Source organism: Eulemur rufifrons, chromosome 18 (assembly GCF_041146395.1).
Source record: "Eulemur rufifrons isolate Redbay chromosome 18, OSU_ERuf_1, whole genome shotgun sequence".
Classification (NCBI taxonomy): domain Eukaryota; kingdom Metazoa; phylum Chordata; class Mammalia; order Primates; family Lemuridae; genus Eulemur; species Eulemur rufifrons.
The window spans coordinates 16,359,759-16,381,448 of NC_091000.1; the positions used below are offsets into that span (position 1 = coordinate 16,359,759).

General features: G+C 37.5%; 2 protein-coding genes and 1 pseudogene across 2 annotated transcripts; 1 reads left to right on the forward strand and 2 right to left on the reverse strand.

Annotated features, from left to right (window-relative positions):
• Window positions 1-565: 565 nt before the first annotated feature.
• LOC138398852 (calmodulin-1-like) lies at window positions 566-1,098 on the reverse strand (annotated as a pseudogene).
• A 1,452-nt stretch (window positions 1,099-2,550) lies between these two features.
• On the forward strand, window positions 2,551-14,856 carry EXOSC9 (exosome component 9). Its single transcript, XM_069493177.1, has 12 exons — window positions 2,551-2,718; window positions 3,051-3,145; window positions 3,923-4,042; window positions 4,159-4,261; window positions 5,803-5,940; window positions 7,751-7,833; window positions 9,277-9,409; window positions 10,380-10,468; window positions 11,109-11,255; window positions 11,868-12,052; window positions 14,221-14,299; window positions 14,600-14,856. The coding sequence occupies exons 1-12, from the start codon at window positions 2,653-2,655 to the stop codon at window positions 14,688-14,690; spliced, it is 1,329 nt and encodes a 442-aa protein (XP_069349278.1). The 5' UTR covers window positions 2,551-2,652; the 3' UTR covers window positions 14,691-14,856.
• A 711-nt stretch (window positions 14,857-15,567) lies between these two features.
• Window positions 15,568-21,370, reverse strand: CCNA2 (cyclin A2). Its single transcript, XM_069493381.1, has 8 exons — window positions 21,051-21,370; window positions 20,017-20,260; window positions 18,638-18,750; window positions 18,216-18,439; window positions 17,316-17,523; window positions 16,774-16,887; window positions 15,965-16,098; window positions 15,568-15,616 (listed from the first exon to the last, which is right to left on the reverse strand). The coding sequence occupies exons 1-8, from the start codon at window positions 21,261-21,263 to the stop codon at window positions 15,568-15,570; spliced, it is 1,299 nt and encodes a 432-aa protein (XP_069349482.1). The 5' UTR covers window positions 21,264-21,370.
• Between the last annotated feature and the right edge of the window lie 320 nt (window positions 21,371-21,690).

Here is a 21,690-nt window from a genome sequence, read left to right on the forward strand (position 1 = left end):
ACATTACCAAGGGTCAGAGCACACGGAAGTACAAGAGGACCATCCTACCAGTGGGGCTACGTCTCAACAGTTTATCCTTCACTCATTTTTCTGCACATCATCCTAAGGTAAACCAATTTTCAATGTGTCTGTTTTCAGTAAACCAGCTATGACAATTTATACTAAACAAATTGAACTAGAACGCATTTGAATAGGTTTTGAATTTTTTTTTCATTTTTCATTTTTAACACAAATGGCTGACTATGCTCAATCGTCAAGCTGCATGCATGAAAAACCGGCCGGCCCAAACAGCGTATTAATCGTTAGCAAATGGAACTTTAAGGAGTCCTTATCATTAAGGTAGTAAAAGTATTTATATTGTAAAACTGATGTGTAGCTTGATCTTTAGGGGACAGGACCACCAACCAATACATGCAGATTTTGTGTGTGTGGACGAAAGGTACTTTTGACATTCAGTTTTGCTATATAGCAACAGAATGAATAAATGAACTTTTTTCTTTTTTTGCAAGAGGTAAGTAAAAGATTCAATTTGATTCTTCTAGAGGGGGGGGGAAAAGGAGTTGAAAGTAGGTCTTCATTTTGCAGCCATCATCAGTACGAATTCTTCATAGTTGACTTGTCCGTCTCCATCAATATCTGCTTCTCTGATCATTTCATATACTTCTTCTGTTTTTCTCTTAAGTTTGTCATGACGTGACGTAGTTCTGCTGCACTGATGTAACCATTGCCATCCTTGTCAAAGACTCGGAACGCTTCACAGATTTCTTCTTCGTTGTCTGTATCTTTCATTTTTCTAGCCATCATAGTCAAAAATTCTGGGAACTCAATGGTGCCATTACCATCAGCGTCCACTTCGTTGATCATGTCCTGCAGCTCTGCTCCTGTTGAGTTCTGACCCAGTGACCTCATGACAGTTCCAAGTTCCTTTGTTGTGATGGTGCCGTCACCATCTTTGTAGAATACGGAGAAAGCTTCCTTGAATTCAGCAATCTGTTCTTCAGTCAGCTGATCAGCCATGGTGCCAGCGAAGGGCGGAAGAGCACAGGGAGCGAGGACGGCAGCACCAGCGCAGGGGCTGTGACGGGGGCTGCGTCCGCGGTTGCTGCTGCTAACGCGCGCTCCCAGCGCTGTGCGGCCACCGACTGCGCCGTCCGACTGCGAGTAACGGCTCCGCCTCCACGAGACTCCCAGCACCACCGCCTCCAGAGTCAGAATTTGAACCCGGGCAGTGTAGATGTGCCCCCGCCCCCACCCTCCACTATTTAATATTGCTTCTCCAAAGAAGCTGAGTGGTTAGCAGCGTGGCCCCACTGAAGTTTCTCTATGCCTGTAAAAATAAGTCTATTGTGAACTAAAATAAGATTTTAAGGTCACCCCCCCCCCCCCACACACACACACTGGCTCACTGAATGGACCCCCTCATGGCCAAAGGAATATACTAAAACTAAATTGCCTGCCCGGAGGAAGGAGGTCAGACATGTCCTATCATGCCTCCCTCCCTTCTTGGGGACATCCTTTATAACCCATTAACAGGCCTAAGGGTATGCCAAACCTGCAGTTCCTCAATTTACACAACAAATATATGTCTGGTGGCTTATTACTGATAAACAGCTCCTTATGTTGAAACATTCCAAGCCTTTAGAGAAAGCTTCATGTCTTTAGCCAATTACAAGCCAAGGAATCTTCAAACCCACCTATATAACCTGTAAGCCCTACCCCGGCTTCGAGATGGCCCACTTTTGGGGCCAAACCAATGTATGCCTCCCACATATTGATTTATGACTTTACCTGTAATCCCTGTCTCCCTGAAACGTATAAAACCAAATTCTAACCCAGCCACACCTAGTGCACTTGCTCAAGGCTTCTTGGGCGTGGCTCCAGGTCATGGTCCTCAAATTTGGCTCAGAGTAAATCTCTTTAAAATTATTTTACAGAATTTGGCTTTTTTTTTTTTCCCATTGACACTATCAACTTCAAATCACTGGAGACACTATAAGAAATAAATAGTAAATTTAGTTTCAGTCCACAGGACTAATAACACCATGGTGTGGGAATGTTCTCAATTCTTGTCAACTTCTCAGATTCCACAAGATGTCACCTTTGGCCCCCAATAACATTCCATTTCACCGTCTCAGCGCTCTTCCCCCGTCCCCGCTCCCCAACCCCATGCCTCTTTATTCCAGTGTTTCTCCATTGAATCTGCTCCAAACCCTGCTACGCCAGCTCTCTAGTGGCCAATGTCAACTTCCATATCTGTAAAACAGCAATAGTACCCGTCTAGCCTCAACCCCGCTAGGATTGAGGAAAGCGTGAAGTGTGAGACCTGTTTATTGACATTCATTTCTATCATTCTGATAGTAGTTGTGTTCTTTTCTCCCCACACTTTATAATAAAAAAAAAAAAAATAGAAACGACTTCACGTTCAGAAACACTCCTCCCCAAGCTGCACTTTGCTTAGTCCACTCCACCTGCCCCAAATTGGCTTTGAGCATGCGCAGTAGCGACAGCCCAAGTCTGCTTCCGCACCTTCAGCTGCTGCGCTCTGATGACGTAAATCTCCTGCGCGGCGGGGCGAGCGGGTTGCGCGGGAGGAGGCTCAGGTTCACCTTCCCCCACAGATTCTGGTGTCCGTGGGGCTCGCCACCCAACATTATGAAGGAAACGCCACTCTCGAACTGCGAGCGGCGATTTCTGCTCCGTGCCATCGAAGAGAAGAAGGTAAACGGTGCCTGCGTAACTGCGCGCTGCGTGGGCGCTCGGGTCGCGCGGTGTGGACTCACAGACCTGGCCCGCGCGGGCCCGGGAAGCCCCTGGGGGAACTGCCTGTACGTCTGTACATTCTCCCAACCACCCAGGGCGTTATTTTTTTCCGACGGGTTCTTTTCAAGGCTCGACTTGCCCCAGGAACTATCGAGGCCCTAGTTTCCACTTTCTTATTGGGGTGGTTAGGGTCCCCCTCTCCTCCAACTGCTTAGCCCAAGGCCAGACACAAAGTAGTTCCTCAAGAAATACTTGTTGAAAGAGTAAATGAATGAATGTTGTGCTTACAGCGGCTGGATGGCAGACAAACCTATGATTATAGGAACATCAAGATCTCATTTGGAACAGATTATGGGTGCTGTATTGTGGAACTTGGGAAAACAAGGTAACAGGATTCAAATTAGATACAGATTCAAAAGGGAGAAGTTTGAAAACTAACCTATTGATTTGGTTATTTACAAAGCAGCTAAAACGTCTGGACAGTACTTTGTTTAGCTGCCAAAAAAGTATTTTTTTATGCAAAATGTTTTGGTTTTGTGGTCACACTTTAAATTTTGAATCATAAACGTATTTCATGATTTTACATGAGTATCGTGTAGTTCTTTCTGACCTCTGTAAATCGTGTAGAAAACCAGTAGTGATTACACTGGATTTGTTTGCTGCACTTCTCTTCACATTCTAATGTGAGGAGTGTAGAGACCTTGAGCATCTTGTCATTAAGTAGGTCCCACTTTCCTGTTTTCCTTAGTGATGTGAGAATTAGGTTTTTAATATTCATTGGAAAGTTGTGAGGATATTTGGTCAGATAATGAACCATACCATAGGAAAACCCTTAAGAAATCTCAAGTTTCAGTGATCTCTTGTATCAATAAATATTTGTTTTAGAAAGGAGAAGTAAAGGTCATTGATTTTTCTAAAAAAATCTATGCAATAGTAAATATTGTAATAAGTGAGTTTTTTTTGGTCATCTTTTTAGGCATACCAATATATGTTTTATTTCTATGTGTATTCTACTATGTTTTATATGTAATTTCTACGTCTTATATTTGCTGAGTATGTTATTACTCAGAATAAGATTGAAACTTAATTGCTATCTAAGACTTTTTTCTTAATTGGAAAGGAAATATATTTAATTAATCACTTTGTACCTTTATCTTTGCAGAGTTCTTGGACAGGTGTCCTGTGAACTTGTGTCTCCAAAACTGAATAGGGCCACAGAAGGTATTCTTTTTTTTAACCTTGAACTCTCTCAGATGGCTGCTCCAGCTTTTGAACCTGGCAGGTATTTAAATCTTTTTCTTAAGCTGCTTTAGCCATAGGAGAACCTAACAGCAGTGAGCTATTGTTTCAATGCCTGGTGTTATATTTCATGACATTAGCCCATTCCTATTTTCATAGGCAGTCAGATCTCTTGGTGAAGTTGAATCGACTCTTGGAAAGATGTCTAAGAAATTCGAAGTGTATAGACACTGAATCTCTCTGTGTTGTTGCTGGTGAAAAGGTGGGGAATATGCCCAAAATTCTCAAATCTTAGGTTGAATACTGTTGATTCATCGGTTCCTATATCTATGCTTTTGTTCTCAGTGCTTTAGTTAATTCAGTTTTGTACTGGTTCACTTCACTCCAGATGTTCCTGAGTGCTAACCTTAGAACTTTGTGCCATTTCTCTCTCTGAAAGGACAAAAACCGTCATCTTAAAAGGGTGAAAATAGCAATGTGGATTTGCTTGTGGCTTTTACATACAGTTTCTCATTTATGTTCTTGTGTTATTTAAATGACTTGATAGAAGCAGGTAGTTTTCATTTTTTATGGATGAAAAACTGAAGAATAGATTAAATCCTTCTTTTGGATAGATTTATTGATTTATATAGGACCACACAATGAGTCAGTGGTAGGGCTGGCTTTGGAAATCTTAGTCCCAGTAAATTGTGCTACGTGAGGATATTAGAACTTTATTTTTTTTAATTTTTTTATTTTTTTGAGACAGAGTCTTACTCTGTTGCCCGGGTTAGAGTGCCGTGGCATCAGCCTAGCTCCCAGCAACCTCAAACTTCTGGGCTCAAGCAATCCTCCTGCCTCAGCCTCCTGAGTAGCTGGGACTACAGCTATGCGTCACCATGCCCAGCTAATTTTTTCTATATATTTTTTAGTTGTCCAGATAATTTCTTTCTACTTTTTTAGTAGAGACGGGGTCTCACTCTTGCTCAGGCTGGTCTCGAACTCCTGAGCTCAAACGATCTGCCCGCCTTGGCCTGCCAGAGTGCTAGGATTATAGGCGTGAGCCACTGTGCCCAGCCAGAACTTTATTCTTGATTAGGGTATTTTGACCAGCTTTTTGACCCCAGAGAAGTTCACTTAGCTTTCCACATTCTGTACCTGAATATAATACTTTCTATTTGTATTACTATAAGATTATCAAAAATATTATCCCATAAAATCTAAGAGGTATCTGGGAGTAGTGTCACATGCCTATAATCCTAGCACTTTGGGAAGCTGAGGTGGGAGGATCTCTTGAAGCCAGGAGTTTGAGACCAGCCCAAGCAACCTAGTGAGACTTTGTCTCTACCAAAAAAAAAAAAAATTAACCGGGCATGGTGGCATGCACCTGTTGTCTCAGCTACTTAGGAGGCTGAGGTGGGAGAATTGCTGGTGCCCAGGAATTCGAGCTTGCAGTGAACTATAATGATGCCACTGCACTATACCCTGGGCAACAGAGCAAGACCCTGTCTCAAAAAATAAATAAATAAGTAAAATAAAACCTAAGAGATTTAGGTTTTTAAATTAGCAGGGACAATAAAAATATAGATTTAGTATCAGGAAAATTTTAGCATTAGATGTTAGAGTGGTTCTATTTGTTAGAGTATGTCTTTTACCATTGTCAAATGACTCATATAGAAAGATGAACTGTTGATATTTCAGATGTTTTTTTGGCTTAAAATTTTTCTAAATATATTTTTTATTGATCAACTAGAAGGAGTAAATTGAGTGTAGCCATTGGTTGTGATCAGTTAGGATTTATTTTTATTTTAAATTCACTTCCAGGTTTGGCAAATACGTGTAGACCTACATTTATTAAATCATGATGGAAATATTATTGATGCTGCCAGCATTGCTGCAATCGTGGCCTTAAGTCACTTCCGAAGACCTGATGTCTCTGTCCAAGGAGATGAAGTAACACTGGTAAGTCTCATTATGGGAGCTGAGATCCTTTCTGTGAATGAATGAGTATCCTAAATTTGCAGGCAGCTTGTTACTTGTGAAGTTTTGTTGTAGATGGCAATTAGGTAAGTTCCAAAATTTGTTCATAAGGCAAAAACTACATTTGGTCAAAATTGCCCTAGAAATCTGTTAAATTTCCTGTATTCTTATGTCTGTCAGTAAGAACAGACTTTAGTCTGGTTTTTTAGAATAAAACTAGATGACTACTTCTTTAGATTGAGCATTAGATGAAGCAGTTGGCTGTGTTTAGGGGCCAAATGTGTGAAAAGTACTTGATTCTCAAGACAGTGAGACGCTTACCCTGTAAGAACCATCCAGTAAAACTGAAAAGAACTGAAGAATCAGTAGATTCACATCTCTTTCCAGGTTTTTGTTCACTAAGCAAATTAGATGACAGAAGTCTATCAGAAATACCTCGAGGGCTTGTTAAAACATATGGCTAGGTTCTACTCCCAGAGTAGGCTAGGACTAGGACCAGATAATACGGATGTTGCTAGTCCCAGGAGCACATTTGGAAATCATTGACCTACATTGTTTTTACTCTTTTGTGCTGAGTATGTCAGTTTTGATTTATATAAATTACATGCTAGAATAAGTGTACTGTAGTAAAAGTTTGAGTCCTAAAGTGGCAAAAGAAAACATCAGATGCCCAAATTTTCTAAGCAATAATTCATAATGCTACTTTTAGACATTAGATCGGAGCAGACCCTTAAAAACTTAGAATCAGGAACAAAAGTTTATTAACAGTAAAGATTATGTTCTTTTAGAGGAGGACGTTTATATAAGGAAGTAAAAAATAAAGTAGAGAGCAATTAATAGACTTGAAAAGTAATTAATTTAAAAATACTACAGCATTGTTGCTGGTGGAAATGTAAAATGGTACGGTCATGTTAAAGTTTGCAGCTTCTTACAAAGTTAAGTGTAAACAACATTCTATATTCAGAAAAATAACAATGGAAGAAGAAAGTACTTTTATATGTACATCTTTAGCATATTTGACCTTATAATATTAAAATAAATTACAATGCCTTAAAACCAGGAAAAAAAATTTTTCCAGCGATTCTATGCATGCCCAAAAATCTACAGGAGGAATGAGAGTGTATATTCACTCAGAGACTTGTATACGAGTGTTCATAGCAGCATTAATTGTAGTAGCCAAAAACTAGAAATAATCAAATGTTCATCAATTGGGGAATAAACAAAATGTAGTATGTACATATAATGGGATACTATTCAGCAATAAAGAGAACTGTGAACTACTGATAGGTGCTGCAAGGGGGATGAAACATGCTAAGTTGAAAGACATCAGGCACAAAGACTACAAATTGTTTGATTATGTTTGTTTGGAATGGCCAAAAAGGGCAGGTTTAGAGAGAGAGAGAGAAGGCAGATAGATCAGTGGTTAGTGGTTGCTTGGGGCTGGGGTGGGAGTGAGACTTAACTACAAATAGGCTTCAGAAAATTCTGGGGGGTAATGGAAATATTGAGAGAAGTAGATTGTGGTGGTGGGTCCATAACTATATTTATTAAAAATTTAATCGTGTTTTTAGTGAGTAGATTTTACGGGATATAAATTATACTTTAAAGCTTTCGGAAGGTGCTGTACAGTGTTGAGGAACATGAGTGGTAAAGTTTTTGTAAAAGGTTATTTAGATATTCACTGAGAATTAAAGAAATTTCATTTTTTCTTTTGGTATTTGATGTTCAAGGTGATTTTTTGCAGGTTCATAACTTAGTGACTGTAATTATTGAACCTTTTCTTTTGAAATAGTATACACCTGAAGAGCGTGATCCTGTACCGTTAAGCATCCACCACATGCCTATTTGTGTCAGTTTTGCCTTTTTCCAGCAAGGGTAAGTCTTGCCTTGTCATGGGCCAAAATCATAAATGCAGCTAGGAATGTTCTTACTCTACTCAAATGTGTCCTGGATAAATGAACAAACACCTCTTTAATATTAGAACACCTACTGGTTCTTTCTTTGTAAGTGCATTAGCTGGCAAAAGCTTTCTCAATAGAAGTGACAAAACATTTAGACTATAATGAAGATACTTCCGAACATTTTTCTTTTCATAGCATACTTATAAATATATGAATTTACTGTGGCATGGTAGTATCTTATTTTTGCTAAGGATGTACAGATGTTGAGAGAATTATATGTTAGCCTCTAATTTGGGAAAGGGAGGGTAAAAATTACGGTGGATTAATGGAAGGTAGGGGACTTTGGAGCATATTAGATGGAATAGTTCTAGGAGCAGGTTACAAGGCAGGAATGGTTTACAAACTGGGAGGAAAAATCTATTATAGTTTCCTTCAGCTATCCAGCAGTTTCTTCACAGCTCACTGCTAAATCCTCCAATGACAGAAAACCTGGAGTCTTTGTAATCATGCTTTCAAATGAAAGCTTGAGCCTTATATTTCTTTAGAAACAAGGGGAGATACAAATATTTTGACAATGTTAAGCATAATGACTAAAGAAAAGCTTTCAACTTTTAGTCATTGTAGTGTAGAGTTTCATTAGAGGGAAATGGAGCACTATTGTCCAATAGAAATAAAATGTGAGCCATATATGTAATTTTTAATTTTACAATAGTCATATAAAGTAAAAAACGAGTAAAATTAATTTTTATATATTTTATTTAACCTAATATATGCAAAATATTTTGATATATAATCAATAGCTTAAGAATTACTCATGAGATATTCTGCATTCTTATATTTCCACTAAGTCTTTGAAATTCAGTATTTTATATACTCAGTTTGGACTGGCCACATTTCAAGGGCTCAGTAACCACAGGTGACTGTTGGCTAATGTATCAGCTGATGCAAAAATAGACAGGGTTTTTTGTTTTTGTTTTTTTTTTTTTACAGCAAATGTTGCCTGATAAGAGATGGTATTTTTTTTAATGAGCCATTGGCAAAACCTAGAAGAACTTCAGAGACAGACTTTGGGGCAACTTTAAAATTAACCAAATTACTATTATTTAAGTTTTTATTAATGAGCCAGAAGTCATTTAATCAAAGAGATAGCATTAGGTTTATGTTACATTTTATTTAAATAAAACCAATCTGAATTTAATATGATTTCACTGTAATAGCTAGAGGTATCCGCTTAGCATCATTTGTGTTCATTAACACAATTTTCATTTCTTTCCTCATTTAAGTGACTCAAATCCACAGGCTCAGACCTTTACTCTGTTGACTTTACTAATGCCATCTTTTTTAAAACATTCATTACCCTAAAAATGATAAGCATTCAGCCTCAGATTTGCTCAGGTCCATTTAACATTCATTTCAGAACATATTTATTGGTGGATCCCAATGAACGAGAAGAACGTGTAATGGATGGCTTGCTGGTGATTGCCATGAACAAACATCGAGAGATTTGCACCATCCAATCCAGTGGTGGGATAATGCTACTAAAAGATCAAGTTAGTGCTTTGATTAATGTCCCGTTAAGAATAGGTTGCTTCTCTTTAGAAGCTGCTTGTGTTATAAGTAAAATTCAGTGAGTATACTTTGAGTGAGTGATTCTAGGGTGTGCTACAATCTGGTTTCAGTACTATAGCCACATTCATTCTGTTGACTGGCAGCTATGAGATATCCTCCTGCCTCCTTTGCTGTTGCCTTGTCTGGCCCTCCAGAATCTGACCCTTCCAACTAGAGGAACATTTTTTTCTTCTAGTAGAAAAAAAGATTTATATCCCTATTAAAAAGAAAATAAAAAAGTTGAAATTAGGTTAAAAGATAGTTTTACTTTTAGAATTTGGATAAAATAGGCAATGGTTCTCAAACCCAGCTATATATCAGATTACATGGGAGCTTTTAGAAAAGAGATTGCCATATAGCATATAGTGTAGGTGGTTAAGAGCATAGAGAGCTGCCTTAGTTTGAATTCTAGCTTTGCTTTATACTAGATGACCTTGGGCAAATTATTTCATATCTTTGGTCCCAGCTTCTTCCCTCCCCCTGACTTTTTTTTTTTAATTGATCTCATCCCTTGGTGATGGGCCCAGTTTTTTTATTGGTAAAATAGGGAATAATGTTATTACTGACACCTTGTTAGAAAGATATAAGAATAGATAAATATAAATGCAGTATCCAGCATATATTAAGTGTGCAGTAAATGTTAGTTTCTGTTAACATCACCATTGTATTTATTACCAGCATCATAATTATTACCCAGATCTCTATTTGGATTACTCACAAAGAAAGGAAGTTAGTACATTCCTGAGCATATATGTATGTCTGTGGCCTCTTGTATGGTGTCTTTTATACTGTCTTCTAAGAAAGTTTTTGGATGTGTTCCCTTAATGTGGGGACACATCATGTTTTTAGTTTCATTAGAGAAAACCATTTGATTTGTTTTTTTTAAATAACAGAATTCACCTTTATAAATAGGTTTTGAGATGCAGTAAAATAGCTGGTGTGAAAGTAGCAGAAATTACAGAGCTAATACAGAAAGCTTTGGAGAATGACCAGAAAGTTAGGTAAGTTTAATTTTTTAGAACTAAATGGCCTTTTTATATTTTTTTCTGTTAAGGGTTGTTCTTGCACAAGGGCAACCATATAATTTTCACATCTGATCTTTCCTTGTTATTCTCAGTTAAATATACTATTTAATATGTTTTTTAAAAGTTCACTGGACTCAGTTTATTATATTTTATCCAATTTAAATATAACTTGTATTGCAAAGCCACATAAGATTTTTCTTTAAAAGTTAACATTTTCTTAGGGAAAAAAAACAATTAATGGGAAGAACACAAATGAGTTGATTCCTATCTCTGCTTACTGTGTTATCTTAAGATATACAGCCCAGCACTTCAGTGTTCTCTTCTATAACATGGGATATTAATGCTTACCTGCTAGGGCTGATTTGAGAATTAGAAAATAGTATACTTTAAGCATTTAGCAAAGGCCTGGCACATGGTTCAATAAATGATAATTATAGTAACTATTTTTATTTTTTCTCTTGAAGGCATAATGGGTGAGGTTAATTTAGTCCAATAAACTGTTCCAATAGTTCTCATCCACCAAAGATAAAATAATATTTTTTCCTTCCTGTTTTCTCTCTAATCTGTCATCTTCCTCTGCTATCCCCTCTTCTCTCCCAAAAAACCCTGCATACAGGAAAGAAGGTGGAAAGTTTGGCTTTGCAGAGTCTATAGCAAATCAAAGGATCACAGCATTTAAAATGGAAAAGGCCCCTATTGATACCTCAGATGTAGAGGAAAAAGCAGAAGAAATCATTGCTGAAGCTGAACCTCCTTCAGAAGTGTATCTTTATTGGGTGATATTGGCAGTAACAAGAAGACTTATAACACTTTTGGCATTATTAAGGCTACATGAATGGGTGTGCATGCCAAAATTAGTTTTCTGAAACACTATTTTGTTAGAGAAAACACTTAAGATACAAAATAGTGATGTGAATCATTTAAGTTGATGATATAACATTCAACTTCTTTTCAGTTTATCCTGTGAAAAACCAGAAAATTTTCTATTTTAAGAACCAATTTACACTATTTCTTTTTCCTTTGAAAAATTATTTAATATTGATATCGTGAAACACTTTATATACTATTACACATTGTTCTCAAATTTATTCATTCATTCACTAAATTTACTACTGTAACTAAAATGTTGAGAGCCTGTCTCTTGATGTTTCTTACCATTAATTGCATCCATAAAATCTTGCCTGGGTCATAAATTTAATTTTTCTTTCTTCTTCATTGTTCAGCCATCCATAATATAGCTATATTAAATTTTTTTTCTAAGAATTTGAGGCACACTTGAGTCACTCTTACAAGAAGAAAACTTTAATTCTCATTCTTTTTCAACAGTCCATCAAATAGCAGTATTTTTGTTGCTCAGTTTCCTTAACTTGTTTAGTGTTTCTAAACCTGTGTTATGGACAACTGGAACTGCCCAAATTGGAGAGGGAATAGAAAACTTCTGGGGTGATCTTGAAGACTCTGGGAAGGAAGATGAGGATGAAGGTGGTAGTGATGAAGCTATCATTCTTGATAGTATAAAAATGGACACTGGAGTGGAAGTCTCCAATATTGGAAGCCAAGGTGGGTGATACTTTATGCCTTTTATGTGATGTAGGTGTCTCTATGTGGTATATATAGCTACCTGTATTATATATAGATTGTACATTATAGATAGCTTTATATAGATATGTATATATTATATATGAACTATACATGTATATAACAGATATATAGATATATTTATATATATAGCTACCTATATATAGAGAAAATATATACATGTAGCTATATACAGGAGTATATGTATTCTTTTTTTAGAGGGGCTAAATATTATGATTTAAATTTCAACTAATTACTGAGGCTAATTGCAATATTAACACCAATTCTTCTCTAAAAGAATATGCTTATCTTTGTGGAGTAGTGGTACACTTTGGCATATAAATAATAGCAACATTTTTAATTAAAAACTTTTTTTTTCTGTTTTTCTTCTGTATATATATTTGGGCCAGTTTTAAGGGGATGAGTTTCTTGAAGATCTCATTCCTCCATGCTGTCTTTTTTTGTATCATTATCATTTCTAGACTGAAATAAAAAGCCCATATCATAACATAGAATAGTACTGTCTAAATAAAACTTTTTGCAATGATAGAAACATTCTGTGTCTACGCTGCCCAGTATAGCAGCCACTTTTTTCCATGTAGCAATTGAATACGTAGAGTGTGGCTTGTGTGACTGAGGAACTGAATTTTAAATTTTATTTAACTTTAGTTAACATAAAATTAGCCACATTCGGCCATGGCTACCCTATTAGATAATATGGTATTAGAACATAAAAATTTTTAGAAGTGACTGGAATACCAGTAGTCCTAGATGTTCCTTGCATTCTGAAAGCTGTAGAACTAAAGACATTGTTGATTTTGCCAATGGACATTTTTATTTTTCAAAAAACCAAATTCTTGCCTGGTCCATATAATAAAATAACGAATTTTTTTTTTTTTTAATGTAAGAAAAACAAATCATATAAAGACCTAGAAACTAGGCTGGCAGGGAACTAGAGGATGCACTCATTAAATCTGGTTAAGAAAACAGTGAAGGTGGTACTGTTTAGAAGTGAATGCATATACCACCTGCTTTCAAGGAGGAAACTATTGCTTATGAACACTACTGAGAGCCTGTTGGGTTTTTTGATGTTGTTGTTTGTTTTTTTTAATTACTCAGGTAAATAGATAAGGGGAAAAAATCCCCATTGATTGAGACCCTTATTCAGTTTTCCGAGGTGTGATTATTTCCATATTTGTTTAGTATTCTAAGAACTGGTTAATAGCTAGACATTCTATCGCTGGTTTAAAGAGCAAAATTTTCAACTGAATAATGAAGGTGGACATAAGATGGAGCAGGTAAACCCTTTCTAAAGCATGTGAACAAAGGGAGAAACCAATTGAAAACTAAAAATGTAGAGAATTGATATACAACCAACTGGGAAAAGGGTTAATTCACTTTGTGTATATATCACTAACTAGTGCCCAGGAGAAAAATGGGCAAAAGATAGAAAACAGTTCTTGAAGACAATCAAGTGGCAATATTTTTCATGGTCAACCCTGGTAGTAATAAAAGAAATAAATTGAAAGAAAAATGACATGGCATTTTTGATTACCATACTCGGCAATATTAAAAATACCAACATTGGTAAGGTTATATGGGAAATGGTTCTTCATTTACTATTTCTAGAGAGATTTGGCAAAAGTATCTTAGAATGTATGTGCCTTTTGAACCAACAATTCTGCTTCTAAGAATTTTTTTCCCCAGTGTTTTTAATAGGGAGAAAGTAAAAATAAAATTCTAAGGTAAACTGTGGTGTTTTCTTACTGAGTGGCACAAATAATTCAATTGGCATATTGACTTCAAATCATTTCCAAATTGGTTCTACAAAAGATGCCATATGGACAGTTCCCCTAATTTTTAGGTATGACATACATCAAGTGGTTATATAATTAAAGAATCTTTAGGAAATAAAAGTTAAAGAAACGTTGACTTTTTACGGGAGAGTTTTTCAGAGTTGGTGAGAAAGGAACTATTTCAGAGAGAAAGATAGGGAAAGAACAAAGTATATCTATAAGCCTCCACCCAGACTAGCTTGGGCTGTCTGTATTAGCATGGAAATGGGAGTTTTAGAACCTCTGACATAAACTCATGTGGATTTGTTTCCCAAGAGATTGCTTATATTTAACATGTTTTTGTTTTTTTTAAAGATGCCCCTATAGTACTCTCAGATAGTGAAGAAGAAGAAATGATCATTTTAGAACCAGACAAGAATCCAAAGAAAATAAGGTAACAAATTTCTGGTTTATTTCAAATATATACAGACTTTTGGAGGCTTGCTCTCAGGCTTTCTTTTTATATACTACTATAAACAAAAAGATACCCCTTTTTCATTAGATATCCAACTGTTTTTTTCATGATTTATAAAAATCAGACCTAATTCTACAGACTCTTTGGATGCCTTTCAGAGTTATTGTATTTTACTTTCATAGCTGACACATTTTATATCGTACTGGAAAAAATAAGGAAGGCCTATTTCAGTGATACAAACTTTAACATACTGTTAGTAAACTCTTACTTGATTCACAGAACACAGACCATCAGTGCAAAGCCAGAAAAAGCAACAAGTCAAGTAAAGAAGCCAGTGAAAAAGAGAAAAAAAAAGAGAGCTGCTAATTAAAGCTAACATAGTTGTATATTTGTATATATAACTATTAAATGGATATTTATTCAGTGCTGACAACCCTGGGTATGTTTTATTCATAAATCTATTATAAAATCTAGTAGCCTTTTTAAAATAGGGTGTTTTTGTTTTTATATTATGCTTTAAAATAAACTTTCTGGAGAACTTCCTTGTCTGTTAATTTGCACAAAAGCTTCCCACCCCATCCATAACTTCAGTTGAATTTTTTGTCCTCTTAAAACCTGAGCAAGTTTTAAAAAACTGTGACCTGGTAGAGTGTAAAAGTTGATCAGAAATGAATGAAAACGCAAGCGTTTTTTTAAGCTGCTACAGTGTGTACAAAGAGCTGAAAGAGTCTTGGAATCTTTACTGTACTGATAAATAAGCACAAATTTATTCCAGATATGCTTACATTATGCCCAAGTCGCAAAATGTACAGTTGCTTACGAAAATGAATGCCAAAATTTGAGTGTCTGTTTTCCTAAAACTAATTTTAGGGAAAGGCTTTCCACTCCCTATTGTACAGTAAAACCCAAGTTAACTTTTATAAGTGAAATCCTGAAGTCAAAATTTTTTACCTCAAATTAAATGTGACTTGCAAAGTTTTCCAAATCAATTTATTAATTCTTATTATCTTGACAGCTGGCATCATTAATACTTTAACAAAATCACTTAAAATTAGCCAAATATCTAAGATACATGTACAAAAGATATACAAATTAAAACCATTTAAAAAGTAATAGATACCATAATTTGTACTTGGCCATGACTTCTGTATTCAGAAATGATTGTAAAATTAAAACCAAAGATAAAAACTGTACACCATATACTTTAAGTGATTTACATCTTAGAAAACAAAGGCAGTCTTTCACTGTTACAGATTTAGTGTCTCTGGTGGGTTGAGGAGAGAAACACCATGATACCTGTAAGAAGACAAAAAACATTTTTAGCAATAGTCATTAGAAGATCATGGGATAATACACGTTGCAAACTCCAAAATGCTGTTTCTATCTGACTGAGTTGATGGTTTCAGAAACATTGTCTGGTCCCCAAAACATGCATGCATGTCATCCATCCCCCTGCCTTCCCCCCATGCGGAGCAGAAAGCACTAACTACAGCTGTCTCCAAACACAGGACCTGTTAAGAGAACAGCTTCTCAAGGAGGCTGTGGCAGATTAGTTAATCTTTCAATAAAGTTAAATGTCAAACATCCCTGAATGATAATCTAGAAAAGCAAGTTTCTTCAGTATCTATTCAAGTTAACTCTTACTTTGAATTTTTATACTTTTCTCTTATTGACTGTTGTGCATGCTGTGGTGCTTTGAGGTAGGTCTGGTGAAGGTCCATGAGACAAGGCTTAAGACTTTCCAGAGTATATCCAGTCTTCTGTACTAATGATTCAGGCTATAGAGAAAGGAGTAGAGAACCACTGAATTTTGTTTTTGTAACAGACACAATAATAGCTGACATTAAGCTTAACTTACGTTAAATTTCAGTAATAATCTTTACACCTCCAACTAACAAATCTAGTTTCTTGGGCCACTATTCCATCTCATTTATGCTAACTTTGATCCATTTTTACTACTTTTCCCTGCAAGCAGCAGGTCAGATGACCTGAATTCTTTAAGCACAAATCCAAGTTACAACTAAGCTTTCTACTGAACAAGCAGATGCTATCCAACAGGTAAGATGCCTTAAACAATACACAGCCGCCCCTCCAATATACTAGGGGATTGGTTCCAGGACCTCCAGTGTATACCCAAGGCTGTGCATACTCAAGTCCCTTAGTTGTCCCTGTGGAACCTGGGTATATGAAAAGCTGGCCCTTCATGTACACAGGTTTCACATCCCAAGAATATTATGTATTGAATCCACATTTGGTTGAAAAAAAAAATCTACAGATGAGTGGACCCTTGCCGTTCAAACCTGTGGTGTTCAAGGGTCAACCATATATATATGACCAGTTTTTCCGAGTAAGAACATCTAGACAACTGTCAGTTCTACAGGACAATTATTCAACTTATCTGGCACAAGCATTTCAGTCACAAGGTAAATATGTGAAGATAATGTAATACATACCCAGCTTCGTCCCGTGATTGTGTAGAGTGCTAAATGAAAGGCTGCTCCAGCAATAACTGATGGTAAATACTTTAGGTATGGGTCAGCATCTATCAAGCTTAATTCTCCTAAAAACTGAAGTGAAAACTACTTTAGAGCTTTAGAATTCAAACCTCAAATCCTTGCCTTCTGACCTATTTTTTTCCTATCTTTGAAATTGGCTCTGTAGCAACTCTAGAAAAAATATTCCACAGCCTCATCATTAAACATACACTATCAGTGTTTTGCACCATTCCTATCTTGTATTTTCCCTCCTTTAATAACTTTTTAAAACAACTCTTCTGACTACCATCTCCCAAGGCTTCATCCTCATACCACTAACTCCTAGTGCTTTCCTGATACTATCTTTTGCCAGTGGTAGGCTTTTTTTTTTTTTCCATACTGTAGCATTAATCCCTACCCAGATACTAAACCTCTTGACCAAAGCTGTACAATGAAACTAGAGCTTGACCCTAATTATTACCTAAGAATCTCCATCCAACAAAATGATGAAAGTAACTTACCATTGCTAAACTTTCAACTTTGCAGTTTGCAGGCTGCAGATGCAAAAAGTATTGGGTAAGAAACTGATTTACTGTTGGTGCAGCTAAGTCAAAAGAAAGGACTTTCAAAACTAGGTGCTCCATTCTCAGAACTTGTTTCTTGGTATAGGTATCATCTGTAATGTACACAAACTCTGCTACTTCTGGGGGGTATATTTCTTCAAACTTTCTACAATGAAAAAAGTTTTAAGTAATCAGTCAAGAGAAGCTTCTTTATCCCAATTCTGAAATCCCATTAGCAGAATACAAGGAATGAATCCAAAACTTACACACTCTACCAACTGCACTTCCACAGACACTTGATCATCTTCTAGCAGGACTGGGTAGCTAACTGCTAATTAAAAGGCCCAAATCGATAAAGGACTTTTGAGATTTCTCCCCGTGCAAAGGAAATAAATGAAAGGCATGAGATTTCCCAAGATAGGGACAATGCCAGTGTTCACCAAGCAACTAGAAATTTAGGAAATACAAGTCTTAGGAAAGTAAACATGTTTTCACTTTTACGTTTAGTTTTCACATCTTAACTGAGAGAAGACAAGACACTGCTTATATCCCAGAAAGCACTATTATGGAAGGAACTATGCTTTTAAAACTTGTAAGCCAGTCCTAGTGTACAGAAAGTGTAGCCAGTTGCCATGTTCATTAAAGTTACTCTGGAATCCAGATCAGGAAAATTAGTGTTCTAGATTAGAACACAGTTTTATCTTGCTCCACTCTAAACTCCACCACACTGCCATCCCTAAAGTAGTCACTGACTCTCTGCCTGGTGTAATATGTTAAAATATCACCATTAATCTCAATTTCTTTCCTACACAAAAAGGTAGTAGTCACTTTTAATGGAGCAAACCAAGGTGGACTTACGAGGCTAACAGCATAGCAGCAGTGCCCACAAGCTGAAGCTTTCCTCTTAACACAGACATCGAAGAAAGAAATCTATCAATGTAGTTCACAGCCAAATGCAAAGTTTCATTCTGCAGTTTATATTCTTCTCCTACTTCAACTAACCAATCCACCAGGATAGCCCTCATACTGTTAGTGATGTCTGGCTGTTTCTTCATGTAACCCACTTTAGGTTTACACTTAACCTGTTGAGAAAGTTATTTAGTAGTGTTAAAACTGCAATTAGGTTATTTTATCATTAACAAAGATGCTGCATGCTATAAACTTAAGTACAGCATTAAAGTAATTCACTAGTAGTTAAAAAACTTAAACATTATCCTCTCAATTTCATTTGGCCACATTTAATGAATACATTACATACATCAGATAAAGAGAGCCTTTACCTCCATTTCCCTAAGGTATGTGTGAATATCCTCATGGTAGTCTGGTACTTCATTAACGCTCAGTGGCTTTTCATCTTCTAATATAATTGACATGTCCATAGTATGTGGTGATTCTGGGACAGTTAAAAAGATATGATTAATTGCTTAATTTTCTATTTGGTTTAATAGCTAAAAATGACTGCCCTTGTAAGGAATCTCACTACCAAAGCATTTATTTCAACCAACTAAAAAGGGTTTTTCATGACAAAACACAGATATTTCACTCTGATTTTAATATCTCTGTGCACATAGGTTTGGAATGATTTTAATAAGAAAAAAATATTGATAGGCCACTAACAGGAAAACAAGGATTGGGTGTTATCTGAAAGTATGCATCTTCCATGAGGAAAAGGAACAAATGGTATGGTGGTTCTGTTAGCATAAAGCACTTAAAATCCAAGTTTTAAGATAGTATCTAAGATTTGCCTTAAGAGGTATTGTAGACTCCCCGAGTTTAACATATTCAAAGCACAATTAGGCAATAGCTAGAATCAATGAAATGATTTCCATTAACAAGTGTTAATGAGGAAATTAGGTTTGTTATGTCACTTCAGATTAACATTATAATAAGGGATTCATTTCTTGTAACAAATTATCTTGAGGCAAATAATATCCATCATTCTTTTCACTTCAAAGATCATCATGAGGTTAAAAATTTGTTACATAATTTGAATAAGAACACAAAGGATTTTCCTCTTTCCCCTCATCCCCCACAATCAATATAACTAAAATGAGATTGGATTTAGTAAGCTGTCCAGTGATTCTAGCCCTTTGGTAAAGAAAATGCACAAACCTTAGGCAGAGCCATCTACAATAGCTACTCTATTCTGTATGTTGGTAAGAGCAAACAGCCATGGTATAACCATTAACTGACTTCCAGGAGGGCAGTGTCACTTTCTGCTATCAAATGATCACAGACTGGTTTTATAGAAACACAATTGTAAAGCTGGAAGAGATGTTAGATATCACATTATTTAAAACTGCATCCTCAAGTAGCACATTTTAAAGTGGTATGGAAGAAGTGAGTCTTACAAATATAACTGAAATCTATTCTCCCAACCAAGCAAACATTTATGGGATCAGATTAAATAAGTATTCAAAATCTAATTAGATTGATCTAATTTTGACAGTGTGCCCAGGTTAGGATCCTTCTGTAGGTCACTAGGTCAAGTGTTAGCTGTGATACCTGAGATAAGTCACACCCTTGTAAAGCTTTGTTACATTAAACCTAACTCACTTCATCATAATCATCAAGTAAGACATTGCCTTAAAAATGCAAAATAACAGCAATCCAATCTAGTTATGATTACCTTAATTCGATAGACTGTCTTAAAACTTACCAAAACTACCATCCATTGGATAATCAAGGGGTACCAGTGGTTTTCGTGGTGCAGGTAAAGTAATAGCTGAATTAAAAGCCAGGACATCTTCATGTTCTGTTTTTTTTGATTCTGCTGGCCTCTTTTGAGTCTCTTCTTCTGCTTCATCCACATGGATGGTGAATGCAGGCTGTTTACTATTTGTTTTCCAAGGAGGAACAGTGACATGATCATCATTTATAGGAAGATCCTTAAGAGGTGCAACCTAAAAAGAAATTGATAACTGGCTTTAAGCCTATTAAATGGAGTTTTGCTTTCTTTCCCTCATGGGTCTCAGCCTTTGCTTTTTCTCCTAAATACTCTATCAGGAAAATTAAACTTTCTGAGGCAAAGACCAGGCAAACAATAGTTTGAGCAAAGACAGAAAGGATGTTCCAGTTTGTCACAGGCATTCCCACAAAGGTTATAATACTAAGTGGAATTATGTAAAAGTAATCAAGGCCACAAGAAAGGTGGAGTGGCAGGCCAATAGATGACAAGTTTAGGGAAGAGTTGGCAAAAAAGTATTGGTTCGCCGCTTTCGCCCCAGGGTGGAGCAACAGAGCAAATCCGGTTAAAATGGCGGAATTTACCAAAAGCAAAGTATTTTTTATAACCTTTCCTACAGTAGATCTCTTAAACAGATGATGAAGTGGAAGGGGAACCAGGTCCTAAAGCAGTGCCTAGGGTTTATAAGTGGAGAGAAGGGCGCTGAGCTTGGCAAAGACGACACATATTTTATGGCTTGGTTGGATCCCTTTATCTACGGGAAGATGCCCCCAATAGAGAGCAGACAGGCAGCATACGCAGTGTTGGCGGGGGTCGTGATGCTAAGAGTAATGCGAGAAGCTCCTACTGTGGCATCTCATACACCGGAAACTGGGGACCAGGTGAACTCCAGACTCCCTCCCCTCAAAAGCCCAGGGGATGCTTTATCGCCACTCCACTCTTCCCGCTAATCCTATGCCCAATTCCCGCTCAGCCCACCCTCCTACAGACATCTCGCATCCTTTTACCCGTCGCGTCTTGGGCCTCTGCTGCGGTGCTGGACCCCGCGGGTTACCGGCCTTCAGTACAGCCAGCGCAGCCCGGGTCCGAGGCTGCTGGGTAGGCGCTGCCTTCTCCGGGTTGATGTTCTCCTGATCCTCTTGGAGCGCCGTCTGCTGCGATGTTAGCAGTCCCGAGCCTGCCTCGCCGGCTGCAGGCCCCGGCGCAGAGCTGCCCAACATCACTGCTCCCGGGGGCGGGCGGCGGGATCAGCCTGCGGCGCCAAGCAGCGTGCACTCCCCGCCAGCCGACCCGTTGCGCCAACTCAGCCGAGGAATACTCCAGCTGTAGCTGCCCACTGCAGCCCAGGCCAGCCTGCCCGCCTGCCTGCTCACCCGGATCCAGACCACGTAGGATCAAGGGGGTCGTGAAAGGCGCGGGCAGGCAAGGCCAAGCACGGACAGGCGTGGCGGGCCAAAGACACCCCCGAGTTGTAGCAAGCAGCCCGCCGGAGCGGCGGCTGTTCATGCAGTTCAAGTATCCCGCGACTATTGAAATGGACCAATGAAAGCGGTCGAGGCCCATGACGTCACTCTAGGCGACGGGGTCGCAGGAGAGTAAAGGAGGCCACGGAGGGGCGGGACTGGTTCCCTTCGCCCGGCGAAGAGG

Excerpts from the sequence above, each read along its gene's own strand:
- CCNA2 (XM_069493381.1), bottom strand. The coding sequence starts at position 21,263 with ATGTTGGGCAGCTCTGCGCCGGGGCCTGCAGCCGGCGAGGCAGGCTCG. Across the intron at positions 16,888-17,315 it reads AAGTTGAAAGTTTAGCAATG|TTTTTAGGAGAATTAAGCTT; the intron begins GTAAGTTACTTT and ends TTTTCACTTCAG. Across the intron at positions 16,099-16,773 it reads CAATCACGGGACGAAGCTGG|CCTGAATCATTAGTACAGAA; the intron begins GTATGTATTACA and ends CTTTCTCTATAG.
- EXOSC9 (XM_069493177.1), top strand. The coding sequence starts at position 2,653 with ATGAAGGAAACGCCACTCTCGAACTGCGAGCGGCGATTTCTGCTCCGT. Across the intron at positions 5,941-7,750 it reads AAGGAGATGAAGTAACACTG|TATACACCTGAAGAGCGTGA; the intron begins GTAAGTCTCATT and ends CTTTTGAAATAG. Across the intron at positions 7,834-9,276 it reads TTTGCCTTTTTCCAGCAAGG|AACATATTTATTGGTGGATC; the intron begins GTAAGTCTTGCC and ends CATTCATTTCAG.